Source organism: Ixodes scapularis, unplaced genomic scaffold, assembly GCF_016920785.2.
Source record: "Ixodes scapularis isolate PalLabHiFi unplaced genomic scaffold, ASM1692078v2 PGA_scaffold5__190_contigs__length_132052651, whole genome shotgun sequence".
Taxonomy (NCBI): Eukaryota; Metazoa; Arthropoda; class Arachnida; order Ixodida; family Ixodidae; genus Ixodes; species Ixodes scapularis.
The window spans coordinates 22,551,731-22,568,815 of record NW_024609880.1 but is presented as its reverse complement, the minus strand read 5'-3'; the positions used below and the strand labels follow the sequence as shown (position 1 = coordinate 22,568,815).

At 44.4% G+C, this 17,085-nt stretch overlaps 1 protein-coding gene across 1 annotated transcript in view; it reads right to left on the bottom strand.

Moving 5' to 3' along the window:
- LOC8041800 (FERM, ARHGEF and pleckstrin domain-containing protein 2) overlaps positions 1 to 17,085 on the bottom strand; it is a 185,712-nt gene that overhangs the window by 111,163 nt on the left and 57,464 nt on the right. The window contains exons 3-4 of the mRNA XM_029986602.3: positions 4,896 to 5,000; positions 812 to 936 (exon numbers count right to left, since the gene is read on the bottom strand). Coding sequence (XP_029842462.2) covers positions 812 to 936; positions 4,896 to 5,000 — 230 coding nt within the window. The remainder of the gene's footprint in view (positions 1 to 811; positions 937 to 4,895; positions 5,001 to 17,085) is intronic.

Genomic DNA, 17,085 nt, shown 5'->3' with positions numbered 1-17,085 from the left:
TTTGGGTCGAAGAATTGCCCTGCCCCATCATTCTTCGCCTATCGGATGCATTGGTGTCAACAAACATGCCGTTGTCTGTGGTCCACCTTCGGGCACTGAAATCGTGAAAGTGGTGAGGCCTAAGAACGGTCGCGTTGCTCTCCGTGCTGAGTGCGCTTCGAAGTGCGCTTTTCTTATGGCAAAAGGCACGCCAAAAACACCCTAAAAAACTTAGGAATTTATAAAACATGGTTACTGTGGTGTGCCCCCAAACAGCCGTGGGTGCGCCTCCATCAGTGGAGACGTGCCACAGTACCTTGCCCAGTATTGGCACCTAATACGTAATTTGCACGAAGTGTATAAATGCAAAAATTTTACCCCGCATTATGAACGCACCGTCCCCAAATATGTGTAAATTTTATGGGAAAAAAAGTGTGTACATTATGTGAGTCAATACCGTATTTACATATTATTGATATATATATATTGATAGAGGACATAAATGTACCTCCCACAGTGTTACGTGATTATCTCCCTATTTTATGGTAGGTTAATTCACACATTCTAAACCTAGGGTATGAAATGGTTTCAGGATAAAAGTAATCTTGTTATGGAGTAATCCAAACAGAGTTGGATTATGTAGCGCATCGGGGTCCTTTACTCCCGACCATGACCCATTTATATAAAATTATCTCAAATAAACGAGTACGCTCGAGTGGCAAAAATGAGCTTGTCGTCGGCGTCTGGGAACCTCGGAAAGCGCCTCCCGTTGAGACTCCCCGCGCTACAACGAACCCGGGGGGCCCCCCGCCGGAGCTCCGTGCGGCCTCACCTTGTGAACTCCTCCTCGAGTTGCGCGGGGTCGGGCGTGTAGAACTTGACGCAGAAGTCCATGACGGGGGCGACCATGGACAGCCCCATCTGGCGGCACATGGGCTTCTCATAGTCCAGCCAGTACTGCGAGAGGAGGGCACGCCAGGCTCTTGTTTCTTCCCTCGTCACTCGCGCGAGAGAGGTATACTCCACACAGTGCATTCAGTCAATTGACGCCAAATGTGTCGCATGTTTGCGGCGACCCACAACACGTGACACTGAGATGCCGTTTGTGCCGTGACATTGCAGTGTCATGCCGTGGTGTCACGGGACATTATGCCACATGAGTCTCACATGTCATCGTGAGCAACGCCACTTGACGTTAGGGCATCACGTGACCTAGATTTGGTGAAAAAAAACTTGCTCGACATAAAGATATGCATGAACTATTTCGGTTCAAGTTTTTCCCGCTAAATTTATCGGGAAAATGGCCCGCTAAATTTAGGTCATATGATTTTTCCGATAATGGAGAAAGAGTGTGTTGGTGCAGGTCAAGATTGAAGAAAGAATAAACATGTAGGACAAAGACGACACGGCCACATCTTTCAACTAGCAACGGACATATAAAAATTCCAAAGGTGAGTAATCGATTAAGGGCGGGAAAATCACGGAAAGGGAAAGTAACTAAGAAGAGAGGAAGGAGGAGAGAGACCATGGAGATATAAAGTCAGGTCGATGGAGTCATCTCTGATATAAAAAATTAAACTTCAGTCTCGGTCAGAAACAGTGCAGGATTAAAAACGGGGCCTTCAGTCTGTGCAGGTCCCATTTTGAAGAGACAAAAAGGGGGGCTATGCAAGACGGCAAGACAAAAGAACCGGCACATAGCCGGCGCCAGCTGCGATTGGTCAACACCACGCCACGGACCAATTGCAGCCGGTGACAATGTTCTGGTCCCTTTGTCCTGCTGGCTTGCATAGCCCACAAGGGGGCAAACAGCAGATAGGGCCAGGAGATTGGGTCATTGGCCATGAATGGCACAAACAACAACATTTCTAATCCTTCACTGTTTTTGACGAAGACTGAAGCTGAATTTCTCAAATCAGGAATGACTCTGTCCACCTGACTTTCTATCTTATCATCTTTTTCTTCCTTCCTCTCTTCTTAGTTACTTTCTCTTTCCTCAATTTCCCCGCCTTTAATCGGTTGCTCGCCTTTCAAATTCCTATACGTCCATTGCTAGTTGAAAGATGTGCTTGTGTCGTTTTCGTCCTAAATGTTTATTCTTTCTTCAACCTTGATTTTTAAATGTCATCGTGTTTTTATAACAACTTCTTGTCACGCTGTCTAGACAAGAAAACCAGCCCATAAAGGCATTCCGTTTCAGAACTATTAGTGAGGTTCAATGTTTGCGTGTTCTACGGACGTAGTAGGTTGTAATGCATCGTGCTAAGTACTAACCTGCACAAGCAAAATGTGAGCGAAAACCCAACCCCCACATTTGGGCTAACCGTATCCTGAGCCATGCAAGAAACCGGTTAACATTGGTGGTCTATCCAGTAAATTTAGCTTTAGGGAAATTTTTATAACAGAAAAAAACCTTGTTTTAGGGCACTTCTGTAAGACAATATTTCCCATTTTGCAGCAGCTCTGGAGCAGCATTAAGATAATTTTGTAGCAGTTAGGAGAAGGTATTAGTACTAGCAATATGCAGATGCCTAATCAATACTACATGATACACATTAATATGCCACATTAGAAAACATACTGCACTGTCTAAATAGCACCTCTACAGCTAGAATAAAAAGGTCACAATAAATTTCAGACAGCTATTATCACGTAGGCTTTCAATATGTGGAGTCAAATTGTTTTTTTGGTTGTTACCATTCGTGCTAATGGCCTAAAGTTGGCAGGCTTCATGTAAGCCTGATATTATGAATGAGAAATCAGCCGCCTGTAGTACCATTTTAGGGCTCAATTTGCACTATTCACTGATTTTATGCGAGACACAAAAATTTGTATTTTATTAAGATAAGATAACATGCTTTGCGCCAACCATTTTATTTATGCAGGTGGCAACTCCTTACACCTCTTGGCAAGAAAAATATTGTGTCAAGTTAATCAATCTTGAAAAGCATGTGAGCAAGATTAAAAACAAGAGAAAAGAAAATGCACAGAAAGTCAGCAATTTTGGCAGTCATGGCATTTTCAGGCGCACAAGAAAGAAAAAGGTTACCTGCCAGTACAAGCAGGCCCCTCGACTACAATAGATTTACTCCAGGCACCCGAGAATCCAAAAGTACTATGTATTGGTTTAGTAAATATACATTTTCAAGCTTCATCAACAAAATAATTCTAGGTTCCCGACATTTCAATGACAAGTAACACAATCAAATGTTCACAGCATTAAGCAAAATAACGGAAACGCAATGAGACGTAACAAAGCAATCCAGCACCAAAAGCGTAAAGGAAATGAGAACCATTTGCTGTCCCCACATTTCTTTCAAACAGAACCTTATTATGCACATGCAAAAAGAATGGTTTGACTGGTGTTTGTTCCTGTTTAGTGACGCCATGAAACACTTAGAGGGCACAACGAAAGGTGTGTGAACTGCTGTTAGGGCAGAACTTACAGACGACAACCCAGATTGCTGTTGGGTTACCGCTTTGCCCACTAAAAGCAGATATTGACTGGTTTGCCAATCCAGAGTGCCAATTCCTCTATAAAATTATCTGTTTATACAAACTAATGAGCTTTCTTTGGGAGAGTGTAGCACAATTTCGGCCAACTTGTCCTTTTGAGTGCAGCGAGGTCAAGTCAAATACAAATTTATTAAAATGTTGCACATGATTAAAAATTGTCCAATTTTGTTGCACATGTCCAATTTTGTTGCACATGAAATGTGCAACAAAAGTGAACCACTGTACATACTTGCAAAAGGAATACCTGTATTTTGTGATTGAGACACCCATTCAAAATGCGACTTTCTTGCAGGTTATGCGTAAGACTTTTATAATGTTAAAATTTTTTAAAACTTCAATTTAGGAAAATTTTAAAAATATTTTGGTAATGAGATGAGGTGGCATAGCAATTCTAATCCTTACTCAAGCTTTAGAACAGAGTGACCCAACAAAACCAGAATGTAGCTGAAGAAAACACAATTAAGTACAGCCTCTCCTGCACATACATAACCTTAACATTACTAATGCCAAAAACTTGTGAAGAGCCATAAATCAAATAGAGCTGCAGATAAAACCATGTTTCACTTTGTTAATGTGCATAATCTTTTATTATTTCTGCCTGAAATGCCTTTTTGGAATATAGATGCATGGGCACTACTGGGATCTCCAAGAAAGCTCTAATCTCAGAAAAATTTGTAATAGAGGCACTAGAACAAGCAAGTACCGTGACTGTAAATGAAAGAGTGTGCCAGGTGCTCTGTACAATCAATGCCATCTAACATAATCCCAAGAAAGTTCTCTACGACACTAATCGTGCAACTACTGCTTCCCCCATCCGTCAATCACTGCATGCGCTTTGTGGGACATTGGTCAGATGGCAACGAGTAGAAACAATGGCTAGGTTGCACAAATTACGCCCAAATCAAGAGGGTTTGGCCATATTCAAGGTTACTAGATCAACTCGGCTATGAACCTACCCATAGACACCGCTTGCACAAGCAGTACTCCTCCTCTCCCCCCAAGGCCCGCCTTTCGTCGTTTGATGCGCCACCGTTTCCTGGCAGGACGGCTGCTACGGTAACTACTACGGTTACGCAGATTTTGATGCACAGCATCTAGATGGCGCTTCACCATAGCGTCACCAAAGAATAGTTTTGAAACCCAGCCTCTAGATGGCGCAACAAATGACAGGCGACGGGTTCGAGGGGAGACGGGGGTGCCCTCCTCCGCCCGAGTTGCTCAACTGAGTCAACCTAAAAACGCCGGCCATATTCATCTATCCAGCGGTTCCACCGGCCATTCACCTCCACAGTGGCCTCAACTTGAGCATACCTGTCATGTTACCGATAGGCTAGTTTTCTTCCATTCATTTTTACGAGCAAGCATTTAGAAAGTGTGAGACAATGACGAGAAAAAGTGACCTTTGTGCCGGTGGAATCTGCATACTCCAGTCCAAAGTAGTCCACTTCCAGGAGGTTGATCACTCTGCAGACCTGCTCGAAGAGCACCCTCCCGACAGCCTTGTACTGTGAAAGAAGGAGGAGCGGTCTTTTACTACCAAGACGGGTCCCGGCAACACTTGGCCACTGGAAGCACCCTCAGGAATCGCCACAGTCTACTTTTGCTTTCGCTGCACGATGGCTCGTGCAGCCAAGGTAAATGCAAGAAGTTCTGTTATGAGGTATACTCTGCTGCCAAGTTACACAGAACTAACAGATTAACTATAAGACGATATGGTAGACAGAAAGGAACACAACGTACATGTGGAAGGGTAGACATACAACTCTTTATCTTCCGTTCCTTCATCTTCCTCCTCTATATTTTTTAAAGATGAAGATATGCCTGATAATTCTTAGAATTAAAACTGGATAATCAATGCCATTGCAGGAAATTGTATACACCGGTGATTTTCAGATAACAAAGAAATTCCAGTGTTTTGGAAGACAAACATGCACCTGAAAAGTAGTGGAAATAACCGGGATGATGAATGTCTTTCCTGGCATTTGTAGACATTTGATCTCTATGGTGTGTGTGTCTATGCTGCGGGTGCCCTGGAGTCAATGTTTGCCCTGTTGGGCTGTGGGACCCTTTAAGTAATTCTATTCTTTTTTGGTTCAAAGCTATTAAGGGTTCAATTACGCTCGTTCCGAGCCTTCCTGAAGCCATGTGAAAAGCCTTCATGATTTTGCGCTTGGTCCTGTCTCGTGATCTATCTCATAATGAATTCGGGTGGTCGCCTCTCTCCCCTAATATTGATTCAGCAGAGTGCCCCATCCTTGCCGCCAGAGCTACTCAGGATCCTTTTCAGGCGATCACAACTGCCGGGTGCAGAGCGCTCCGACATTCTCACACCAGTCACGGAAGTAAAACATTGGTAGCGCATTAAAAAAAAAAAAGATTTTACAGCGTACAGTGGACGATTGAGAAAAATTTACGCTCACAACGGGATGAAATGACGGTTGTGACATAAATTGTTTTACGCATCAACTAGAAAAACAAAACAAAAAAACACAGTATGAGAATTGATTTTTGCAGAACGGAACGAAAGCCAATGCTTGGAAAGAGTTGTCAACTCATTGTGTCTTCGACAGTGAACGCGCTGCGATAGCAGTCATGTGTACGGCAGAGCAGGCAAATATAAAATGGTTAATAAACCACATTTTTCTCACGGCAAAATGTTGTGCAAGCAGGATATAGCACATATTGCCATGGTGCGGTGCGGTCGGAACAGCGTTGAGTGGGGGGGCATGCCCCCACTGCCCCCATTACCCCCCCCCCCGTTCCCCCCCTCACCCAGTTCCGGAGCCCCTGGTCCAATACGAACCTATTTATGCTCTTTACAGATCATGTTTGAAGGAAAAGTACACTCGCAGAAAGAAGGCATCTGCATAGGTTCATCCATAGTTGCATAGCACCAGCCTTATGTTACATTTACCTTGCAAGAGGCAATAGAAAATTCCAGCAGTTTTTTTTTTCGGGAATAGGGAATTGTAAGGCATTTCAGATACGTGCGTGATTTTTTTATATGTTTTCTGTTAAACGAAATGACAAACATGGTGTGCACAAAGGTCATAAAGAACATGACATTTGGGGATAGACACACATGCTGGATCTACAAGACGAGAGTGGAGAAAGGAATAGTGCCGTACGATACCAGGCACTCCAAGTTAGAAAAGAAGAGCATCGCCTCAGGATGTGTCTGGCAAGCCATAAGAAAGTCCTGTTCCCGCAGAGTGTCAGAAGGCCTATGAACCGATAAACCGACTAAAAACAAGGAACTATTCAGAGTCCCTAATATTGGCGATAGCAGAAAAATGAATACATATATCCACAGGAAAAGGCAAAACAAGGAGAAGAATGCACCTAGACAAGACACCAGTTGTACTGCTATACATTCATCATTTTTTGCACCGGATGAAATAGATCACTGAAAAACACCAAGTCAGAGTGGCCTTATCCACTTCTTTTAAGCTAGAAGGATTATGCAAGAGGGTGAACCAAGTGGAAAATAACACAAAAGATCAAGCATAGTGTAGGATGAAACACGGATCCAATTGTTAGTTGAATGTATCGAAGGAGTGGGATACAAAATAGACGTGTGGAAAATAATACAAAGGACAAATGGGGAGATGCCTAAACGAGAGTCTAAGTAAGCACAAATATGCATGTGCATATTTGTGCTGTTTTAGTGTAACATGCTATCGATCACGAGACAGGATCAGGCGTGAAATCATGGAGGCTTTTCACATGGCTTCAGGAAGGCATGAAACAAGCATAATGGAACCCTCAATAGCTTTGAAGCAAAAAGAAATTGAATTACTTGAAGGTCTCGCAGCATAACAGGGCAAACATCGGCTCTTCAGGGTACCCACAGCATACATACACACACCACAGAGATCAAATGTCAACAAATGCCAGCAAAGACATTCATCATCCCGGTTATTTCCACGACCTTTCAAATACATATTCGTCTTCCAAAACTTTGGAGGTTCTCCATTATCTGAAAATCACCGGTGTTTACAATTGCTTGCGATGACACTAATCATCCAGTCTTTAATTCTAAGAATTATCGGCAAATCTTCATTTTTCAAAACTCGAATACAGAGAAGGAAGATGAAGAAATGGACAATAAACAGTTGTTATTCTGCACTTTCACATGTCCATCGTATTCTTTTCTGTCTACCATATCGTCTTATCATCTGTGTTAGTTCTGTGTAACTTGGCAGCACAGTATACCTCATAATGTCACTCCAACTTGCCCCAAATGCAAGCATTATTAGCAAGGAGTTTGTGCTTGCCTACACCACTGTGCAGAGATTCCACGGCTTCTGAAAGAGTGCACATTTTCGAAAACGGTCTACAATAGGAGCAGACTGAATGTCGGCAAACGGAAGCGGCCACCTACTGGGGCTAGGCGTAGTTGTCGTGCTAATGAGATGTTTGAAAAAAGAGAACAGTGTAAAGCCACCCAGGCAGCACACAGTATTGCACCAATATTGACATCAATCGGAAAGACTGCGCCAATTCTATTTTGATCCAGTCAATATCTGTAAAGTATCAGATGGGTCGTGCCCCCCAACACCATCCTGACATACCATATACGTCGCCGTTTTTGGTCGAGTGTCGAGAGTGTCCTCTGTGAATCGGCTATGCCGGCAAGGTATTTCTATTTCTTGACTGTCTCAAAACCCACTTTAAAAGAAAAAAAAAATTAAGCAAAACAGATTTTGCTTATTTTTAGCCCGAGACAGACAGACAAAAATGTGGAGGGGGGTTAGCTGCACTGTCCATGTCCCTTTGACCACGTCTTCTGTTAGGCCTCCCCACCTTCTTTTGTGACTTCGTACGGCTGTAAGCGAATGCGACGGCCGTTTCACGTGTGACCGATCTACGTAGGAAAAAAAATGCTTGGACGAAAATTTGTCACGCGACTCGCTCTGGTGCGCTGATGGGCTCACTGAAGCCGTAGTCTTCGCCGTTTGCCAAGTTATGGTGATCGGCAGGGGGCCATGTAGGTCCGGTTTCCAAAAACTGCTCTTCAGACTTCTGCTGATTTTCGTACGTTGCAGTTGAGGCCGTAGTTTTTTGTCGTAAACAGCCGGAATACGTCTATGCCAACTTTTCGGCAATAGCCGTTTTCTTCATCGGAGTCCATGGAAATATTGTGCCGTGTTTGTTGGATGCACTTCGACAAAGAACTGCTTATTGGCAAAAGTGAGACTTTCACTGAATGTCGGAGACCGTCTTCTTTCTCGACATTGTGTTTGCATTGCTCCGTGCTGACCCAATCAGATTATGCATCTGTCACATATTACACAATATCACTGTTTTATTCGTAAGTGCCAGGCAAGCATGCTTCTGATAGTAGCCCTGCATCCGTCTCAATAGAGGGTTTTAGCATATCAATCTGATACCTTTGATACCCCCCTAGACAATACAATGTATGCGCAAAGGCAGCGGCGGAGTATTGAGTATTGTTATTGGAGTCATCAGAACAGTCTCCTAAAACCCTCTCATCTCCACGGTTCTTCGCGTTTGATGTATAAATTTTGCTTGGCATGAAAACAGTGAAATTCTATTCAATAATTTGCTTTCTGTTCCTCAGAGAAGTATCATTTTTGTAAATGTGTCAAGAACAAGCTGTGTGTAATGATAGTGGTTTATTAAACTTCTAGGGGCGATCGAAAACAATTCTGTTTGTCCATGTATGTGTACGAAGCACACCCTATATCAGGTATAAATGCGCAATCCAATACTGCCGATATTGCCGATACAAAGCGGGTGCATAGGCGAAGACTGTCTGATACAGAGCAGGCTCAGATTTAGCATTTGTCAGATTCCTGGCCGACAGTCCGATCTGGGCAGTACTCGCACGATATCCCGCCGATACTAGGCCGGTGGCGAAACAGTGGTACACCAATACCTGCCCGATGTAAGAATGTGGTGCAAATCCACATATTCACCGATATTGGGGCCGATTTTCGGCCGACACTGGCACAACACTGGCCAAGTATCGCCGTGCTGCTTGGGGTAGGGACAGAAAAGCAAGGTTAGCTCATTCTGCTATGACCAAAGATTGAATGAGGGAAAGAAGTTTGTCTTCATTTAGTCGGCAGAAAATGGCCGTCATAAAAGAGACATAGGAGTGATATCAAATTTCCACATTCTCTGCTGTGAAGCACCGCAGAAATGCACTCTGTTTTTTTCCCAAGAAACCAAACTCCTAATAAAGCAACCCACCATCCCTTCTCCTCCCCCTTCCCTCCCCCCCTATTTCATGAACTTATTAGTTTTTCAGGATACACTTTGACTGGCTTGAAAGCTTAGCAGAAAATTTGAGGGTATTTTTGTACTTTTTGAACACAGCAGTGACTGGAAGGTCTGATCTGACGAGTACCGGAATTTTATAAGAATTGTAAGAGACTTTAAAAATGGCAAATGCGAGGGTTTTCACTAGCAGCAGGCTAGCAACATTGACTTCGGTCATCTGCCTGTGTGAAATGTTTGTAACATTTCAGCCACGTTGCATCCCTATCACAAGCCTCATACATCCCTATCTGATTTCTTTTCTGTGTCGGTCTTTGGGTATGCCTTTTATTTTGTCATTCAAGTAAAATGCTGTTAAAAAAAGCATGTAGATTATACATGTACAATGCTACAAATTCGTGCCAATGACATGGCCAACCAAATTTTGGTCTCATTTCCTTATATGATGCCAGTCATAAACTTGACTCAATGCAGTGTTTTACTTAACTAATTTTAGCTATGAGTGGTACCACCATTGAATGGTACTTTTGTGTGGTTGCCAACTCTGCAGCAGCATTGTCACCACACATGGTGACAAGTCACGAAGCATTACCATGGCAAGGTGCGTAGCTGGGCGAGCTGATGCACAATTCTTTATCCCGAGCATTAACATAGTTGGCTATCAAACTCCCCTCCAGAGCTGAAGTACAAAAGAGAGTTCGAATTTGAGCATTTACTCGAGGAAAATTTGGTGCGATGAGGTGGTGTAATAATGATTCATCGAATCCAAAGTAAATCCTCTCAAAGAGTGGGGGACACCTGTAGTGGTCGAGCTACACACACGGTAAAAAAAAATAGAAGTTGACGGTCTTAGGATGCGTGACACTTATGTGCCTAGAAACGTGAAAAACGCCAGAAATGGGCAGTGTTTTCACTGTCTGTAGTGGTTAAATCACAGATGAACCCATGAACATGTCCAAGAGAAAAGGGCCATGTTCATAGAGCACTGCCCACAACGTAAAACTGAAGGAGTACATAATTCACGGCTGGAATAGTTAAAAATAAAGATCGGGCAGAAAACCAAAGATGGCGAGTACCTTTTTGTCCGATCCGCCAAAATGCCATTTGGCACACCAAATAATATTTTGGCATACAAGCAACCAAGTTTTGGCACGCAAGGTGAATTTGTTGCTGAAAAGTATTTTAAAAGTGCCGCATTTGAAATGCAAGATGGCTTGAGTGTATGTATATTTTAGGAACTTCACCACCATCTTTTGAAGGGATTTTTAGGGAAACCAACGTGATGCAACATTTATGGAATTCCAATTTTAAAGCACCTTATATTCAACAGCAGGCAATGAGGCCATCTCTTCTTTTTAGTGAGCACAAAAGAGGTATTATATGCCTCATGCTTTTTCACTGCCTACCAGAATCATTGCTGCTTATAACATCGAGGCAAAAGCTTAAGAGAGCAATACAGGATTCGGAGGAATAAAATCCAACTATAAATTGCACAATTTCTTTTTTTCATTGAGGTTACAATGAGCTAAGATGTTTTTGGTGTGTGTCTCTTTTCAGTATAGGTAAATACACATTGATGTTGCAGAGAATGTGTGTGATATAGATAGGGTTCTGCGATTTCAGGTAAATCCGATAAAATCCGAAAAACACTCGCCGGTAAGAATATTCCGAATTTTGATTTATCCAAAAAAGCTCTGAATTCAGAAACTCAGTTGCAAAAGAATAAGATTCTTCCGGGACTCAAAGACACTTTCTTTGTCCACTTTTTATTCTTTCCAAGTTCCTACGTTCCACTTTGCTCTTTCTAAAGAGCCTAAGAAAGTGTGTCCTCTAACCCTTACCAGAGAAGGCAGGCCTTTAAGACCATGGACGAACTAAGGTTGAATACGTAGCCAGTTCAGGTGGGGGCCTTCCTCCTAAATACCCTTCTTTCTAAGACCTTCAGTCACCCTCCTGTGGCTTTCTTTTGTCACAGACTGAACCTTTGCACGGGTTCCCCTGCCATCCTCGTTGACGACAGAAATTCGAGATTCAGTCAGTTGCGTCAGTGTGGCAGTTTGGGCCAGTTGGTTCAAAGCCGCAGACAAGCGCCGAAAAAATAAACAAAATCTAGTTACAACAAGTAGTAAATAGATTTGTTTCATCACATATGTTCGCAATATTGGCTAGCCAATGAAAGCCTAAGCCCGTTATGTGATTTCGTGCATTACAAGTTGTAACAAGCATTTGTTTTTGCCAGAAATATTCGAGATATTGACTGAACAAAATTGTTTTGCAGATACACTGTCCTTTATTGCTGCTCTCAAACATTATCCTATTCGAAGTTGAATACCCTGGAATGCTAAACACCCCTAAAAAACCGAATTTGGAGTGTCATAAACGAATGCTCCAAAAAAACTCCGACTTTCGGAAATAAATAAATAAACTCCGAAAAATATTTTCTGATTTTCCTAAAAAATAATCTCCAAAAACGCAGAATCATGGCTATAGAGTGTATATAGTTACAAAAATTTCGTAGCTTCTAAGACTTTTGTACCTAACCTGTGAACATTTTGTCGTGCATCATTATCAAGGCGTCAAGATGTTCATGAGCACAGGATATAGACAAATGAATGATTGAATGAAATGAATGCTTTCAATTTATGATCTTAAATATTTAATCTATCTGATTTCGTCACCTGCCGAGCCAGGTACACGAGCCCTCGAGGCTTATGCCGGTTCGTTTTGTTTTGTAATGTTTGTGCTACAAATAAAACTGCGTTCTAAAAGCCGGTTCCCCTCAGATCGTTCCGAGATGATACTCGAGCGCCCAATAGACGCCGACGTAATCGTCATTTTGTCGACTCGCTTCGAGCCAGCGCTTCGCAAGGTTACGAACCGGCGACCCAAAGATCGACGGCCCAGCGGGCTCAAATTTCTTCGACAGCCAACGAAATGAAGAGCCGCTGTTGTGCCACGGTGCACGCGACAGGATCCGGGCGAACGGGAAGTCAATCTCAGCTGTAGACGTGATTTCTTCCGGCCCAGAGGCGAGACACGTCGGGCCCTTCTGCAGAGCGTGCTTCGCCGCATCATCTCCTTCCTAGCGGGGAAGCCGACCCCTTATATCGACGCCCGCCTTCGCTGGTGAGGCGAGAAAGAGGACGCGTCCTAACACCGACGTAGTTCCCTCAAACGGAGAAGCGAAGACGAACGTATCGAGAAATAAGAGTGCGCTCCATTTTTTCTCGGATGTGCGCTGTCCTCGCGGCCCAAGACGGAATTGAAAAGTTGTCAAGTTTCGATCGCGAGCGCGATGAAGACGACACGCGGAAGAGCGAAACTTGGATTGCCCAAACGGAGACGAGGCCGGCCGGGTTTCTTTGGCAGTGTACTCGTCGCGGGAGGCGAAACCGATCGGACCGGCCGGTCGGCTCAGAGCAGCCATTCACAGAGTGTTTCGATAATCATACATACCAAAATGGACATCTTGACTGGAATGCTCCTGCCCGCATTTGAGTTTGAGTGCGGTGCATTCAGTTGCGGAAAGGCGGACGCAGAACGTCGCGTAACACGCTCTCGCAAAGCTTGCACGCACGGCTGCGTTGAAACCACGGCGCGCCGCAGCTGCCAGTCCTCTCCTCACAGGATCTAGCTTGATACATCCAGCATACGCGTGTGCTTGTGAACCTTAAGGAGAGATCGAGAAACCGAATACAGCGGTTTACAGGAAGTTTACAGGAAGAAGTAGTCATGCGCAGCTTTGACCAAAGCTGCCCTGGACTTTCCTTCACCCATGAACTTCCTGTAAACTGCTGTATTCAATTTCTCGATCTCTCCTCACCTTGGTTGCAAGCGGCCCCACCAGATGAATCCTCGGTATGCTTCAAATAGCAGCCTGTCACGGGCCCGGTTTCTCTTTTCAAGTCGTTTTCAGGGGCGCCACTGCTTCGTCACTGATCCTAGTTCCGTGCCCCAACGACGGTAATAACAAGTTTTATGATCGCGTTAAAGCGGAGAGATCTCTGGCGCGCTGTTCGAGCCAGCGTCTGTCAAGGTCAGATCAGACGCTCCAAGCGGGAAGAGCGCGCGGACACTTTTTTGTGTTGTTTCTTTTTTTTTTCCTCCGTGGTGCCGTCTGGACGGCGGAGACGCTGTCGGCTGAAGATAGTCGCGCGCGCGCGAAGAGGACCTTTCGATTGCAGCGTTCGCCATGCTGCGTGTCCTTACCTATCTTACACCGTGCTTGAAACGCAGTCGACCGCAGCCAAGAACCAATAAGGACTCACTTCTCAACAATGCACCGAGAAGTCGAGGGAGAGGAGACGAGAGGGGACGTCACAACTTTAAGGGGTAGACCTAAAGCTGGATCCTTTTGTCTCCACTGAGCCAAATGCAACACTTATTGGGCGCGTTAAGTTAACGCGCTCGAGAGCGCTCCAGCGGTCAGAGTGCACTCCAGCCAAACTAAACGACATTTCCGGTGCACGGTAGCGGAGCGAGCTCCGTCGTCGGAAGTGCTGCGCGAGTGCTCGAACAGGTCGGCTTTCGGTAAGATGACGACGCTTCCTCTCTCGCGGCCAGTCTCGCAGTGGTCTCACGCGTCTCGCGTTCTATTCACGCGCCTGATTGGATACTTCGACGGCGATTACTTGGCAGCTCGTTCGGTCGTTCATCATCGTAAGAAAAAGAAAAAGAAAAAAAAAAAAAAAAAAAAAAAAAAAAAAAAAAAAGCTGGTGTAGACAGGTATGCATACATCCTCCAAATGCTTGTCGAAGTTCTTCATGTCCCTTACCACAATTTCAGGATCAGCCGAGCCAATGAATTCGGCCTTTCAGCCGTCACTCTTTAATACGTTCGGCGTACCTTTCATCGCGGCACCAACAGCGTGCAGCACAAATGCAAGCTCTTGCTGTTGCCGCCGTCTCCGCACACTTATTTCATCGCGGTCGTCGTCGAACACACACTTAACGACTCTCGACGTGACGGAAACCATGTTTAAGCGCAAGCCGGAACCGGAAACATTAAAAGTAGGCGTCAGACAGCGCCTCGGTAGAAAAAAAAAAGTGCGGTCGTTAAGTTACGCTCCGAACCTGCGCGCTCGAACGCAGATGTCCGGAGTCTGGAGCTCACTAAATAACTTAACTCCCCGCTGACCACGCAGGAGTGCAGAAGAGTAGAGGGGGAAGAGCGACGGGAATATATTAGGCAGACAATCCAAGAGGCTTTCTCCCAGCTTGAGCAGAGGGAGACGGTGGATAGCCCTGACAGCAGCAGTGCAGAGGAGGAGCAGAGTTACGTAACAATGGAGACGGCCACAAAAGAATGGAACAAGGCAGAAAGTAAGGCTCCAACAGGTACAGCGACAGGCCTAGACGACATACCCATGGAGCTCATAAAGACACTAGGAAAGACGAGCAAGTTTAAATTTCGACACGTGATAAATCTAATAATTATGGGAGGAGAGGTGCCCAATGATTGGACACTAAGTACAATGAGACTAGTAAATGAAGGCAGAGGAAACAAAGACAAGGTTAAGTCGTATCGCCCTACAACGCTAACTTCAGTTCTATACAGATTAGCTACGCAGATAGTAAAGCGGAGAATGGAGGAATGGGCAGAAGATATGCAAATACTGGGTGAGCTCCAAAACGGATTCCGAACAGATAGAAGACTGGAAGATAACTTTTTCATAGCCACGCAATGTATAGAAATAGCAATGAAGAACCAAACTCCTCAATGGTTACCTCATTTGGACATCGAGAGAGCGTATACGATAATGTGAGCCAGGAAAACCTCTGGGGTCAGCTGAAGGAGTGTAACTTAGATGCAAATTTAGTCTTTCTTCAGCAGGTGTACACGGACAATAAGGTAATGATAACATGGGAAGCAGAAACTACACAACCCGCAGCAATAAAAAAGAGGGCTCAGGCAGGGATGTCCACTGCCACCTCTCCTCTTGATGATATATATCAGTAAAGTGAAAAATAAATTAGAGCAGAGCAATCTATACTCCGCGACAACTTTTCTTGGCAATGCAGTGGAAGGTACAGGCCCGCGTCCCCTCTCCCATTTTGAGTGTACGCAGGCTCTCCTCCTCCCCCATTTCCGGGGAGAGGAGGAGAGCCTGCGTACACTCATAATGGGAGAGGGGACGCGGGCCTGTACCTTCCACTGCATTGCCAAGAAAAGTTGTCGCGGAGTATAGGTTTTGATGTAAGTTATATAAAAGGAGGGAGAAATGTAATACCAGGACTGATGTATGCGGACGACATAGTACTTATGGCAGACAACCAGGATACGTCACAAGAACTAGCTGGAATATGTGGAGAGGAAGGGAACACCTTGGGCATGAGTTTTAGTATTGACGAGTCCGGAGTTATTGCATATAACGACGAAAAGAGGGAACCTTAGAGACAACACATTGTAATAGACCATGTAAAAAAAATACAAATATCTGGGAGTCTGGCTCAATGAGGGAAGGAAATATCCAGAGGAACACATGGAGAATATAATTAGAAAATGGAAAAGAAACTCATCTATTATGAAGCTCAAGGCACTATGGGGCTCTAATAGATATGAAGTAGTCAGAGGTATGTGGAAAGGAGTGATGGTACCAGGACTGTCTTTTGGAAATGGGGTACTGTGCATGAAATCAGAGGTTCAATCAGGATTAGAGATTCGACAAAGATGGGTAGGTATATTGGGCACTGGGAGCACATGGAAAGACACCAAATGAGGGAGAACAGGGGGACACGGGATGGTCGTCTTTTAAGACCAGAGAGGCTATTAGTAAGCTGAAATTTGAACAAAGGTTGACCGAAATTGATGATACGCGGTGGGCACGGAAGGTATTCAAGTATTTACACATGAAAAGTTTAGACAGAAAATGGACAAACCGAACCCGAAAGCTTACATTTCAATACCTTCACACTAGTGATTGGGCTGAGCTGACTACTTCAGTAAAGAAGGAAGAAAAAGAGGCAGAAAGAAAAATGTGGGAGGTAAGAATGCAGAAAAGATCAGCTCTAACAATGTACAGGTCACAAAAACAGGACACAATAAAGGAAAATGTGTTTGCCAATTCACTGGGAAGTCTTTTACTGTTTGAGGCAAGAACGGGAGTACTGAGGACGAGGACGTATAGGTCTAAGCTTCAGGAGACAGACACATTATGCGCCGCCTACCATAATAAGAACGAAACACTAGAGCACTTGGTTTTGATGTGCGCCGGACTTCACCCAGCCCCCCAGTCCCCCGCCCGTGATCCTGACGTAGAGGGTCCAGGGAAGTTGAGAGTCTGATATCCTTCTTACTTCCGCCGATAAAATTGAGTTTACTGAAAAATGCCCCTGCCGTTCCTT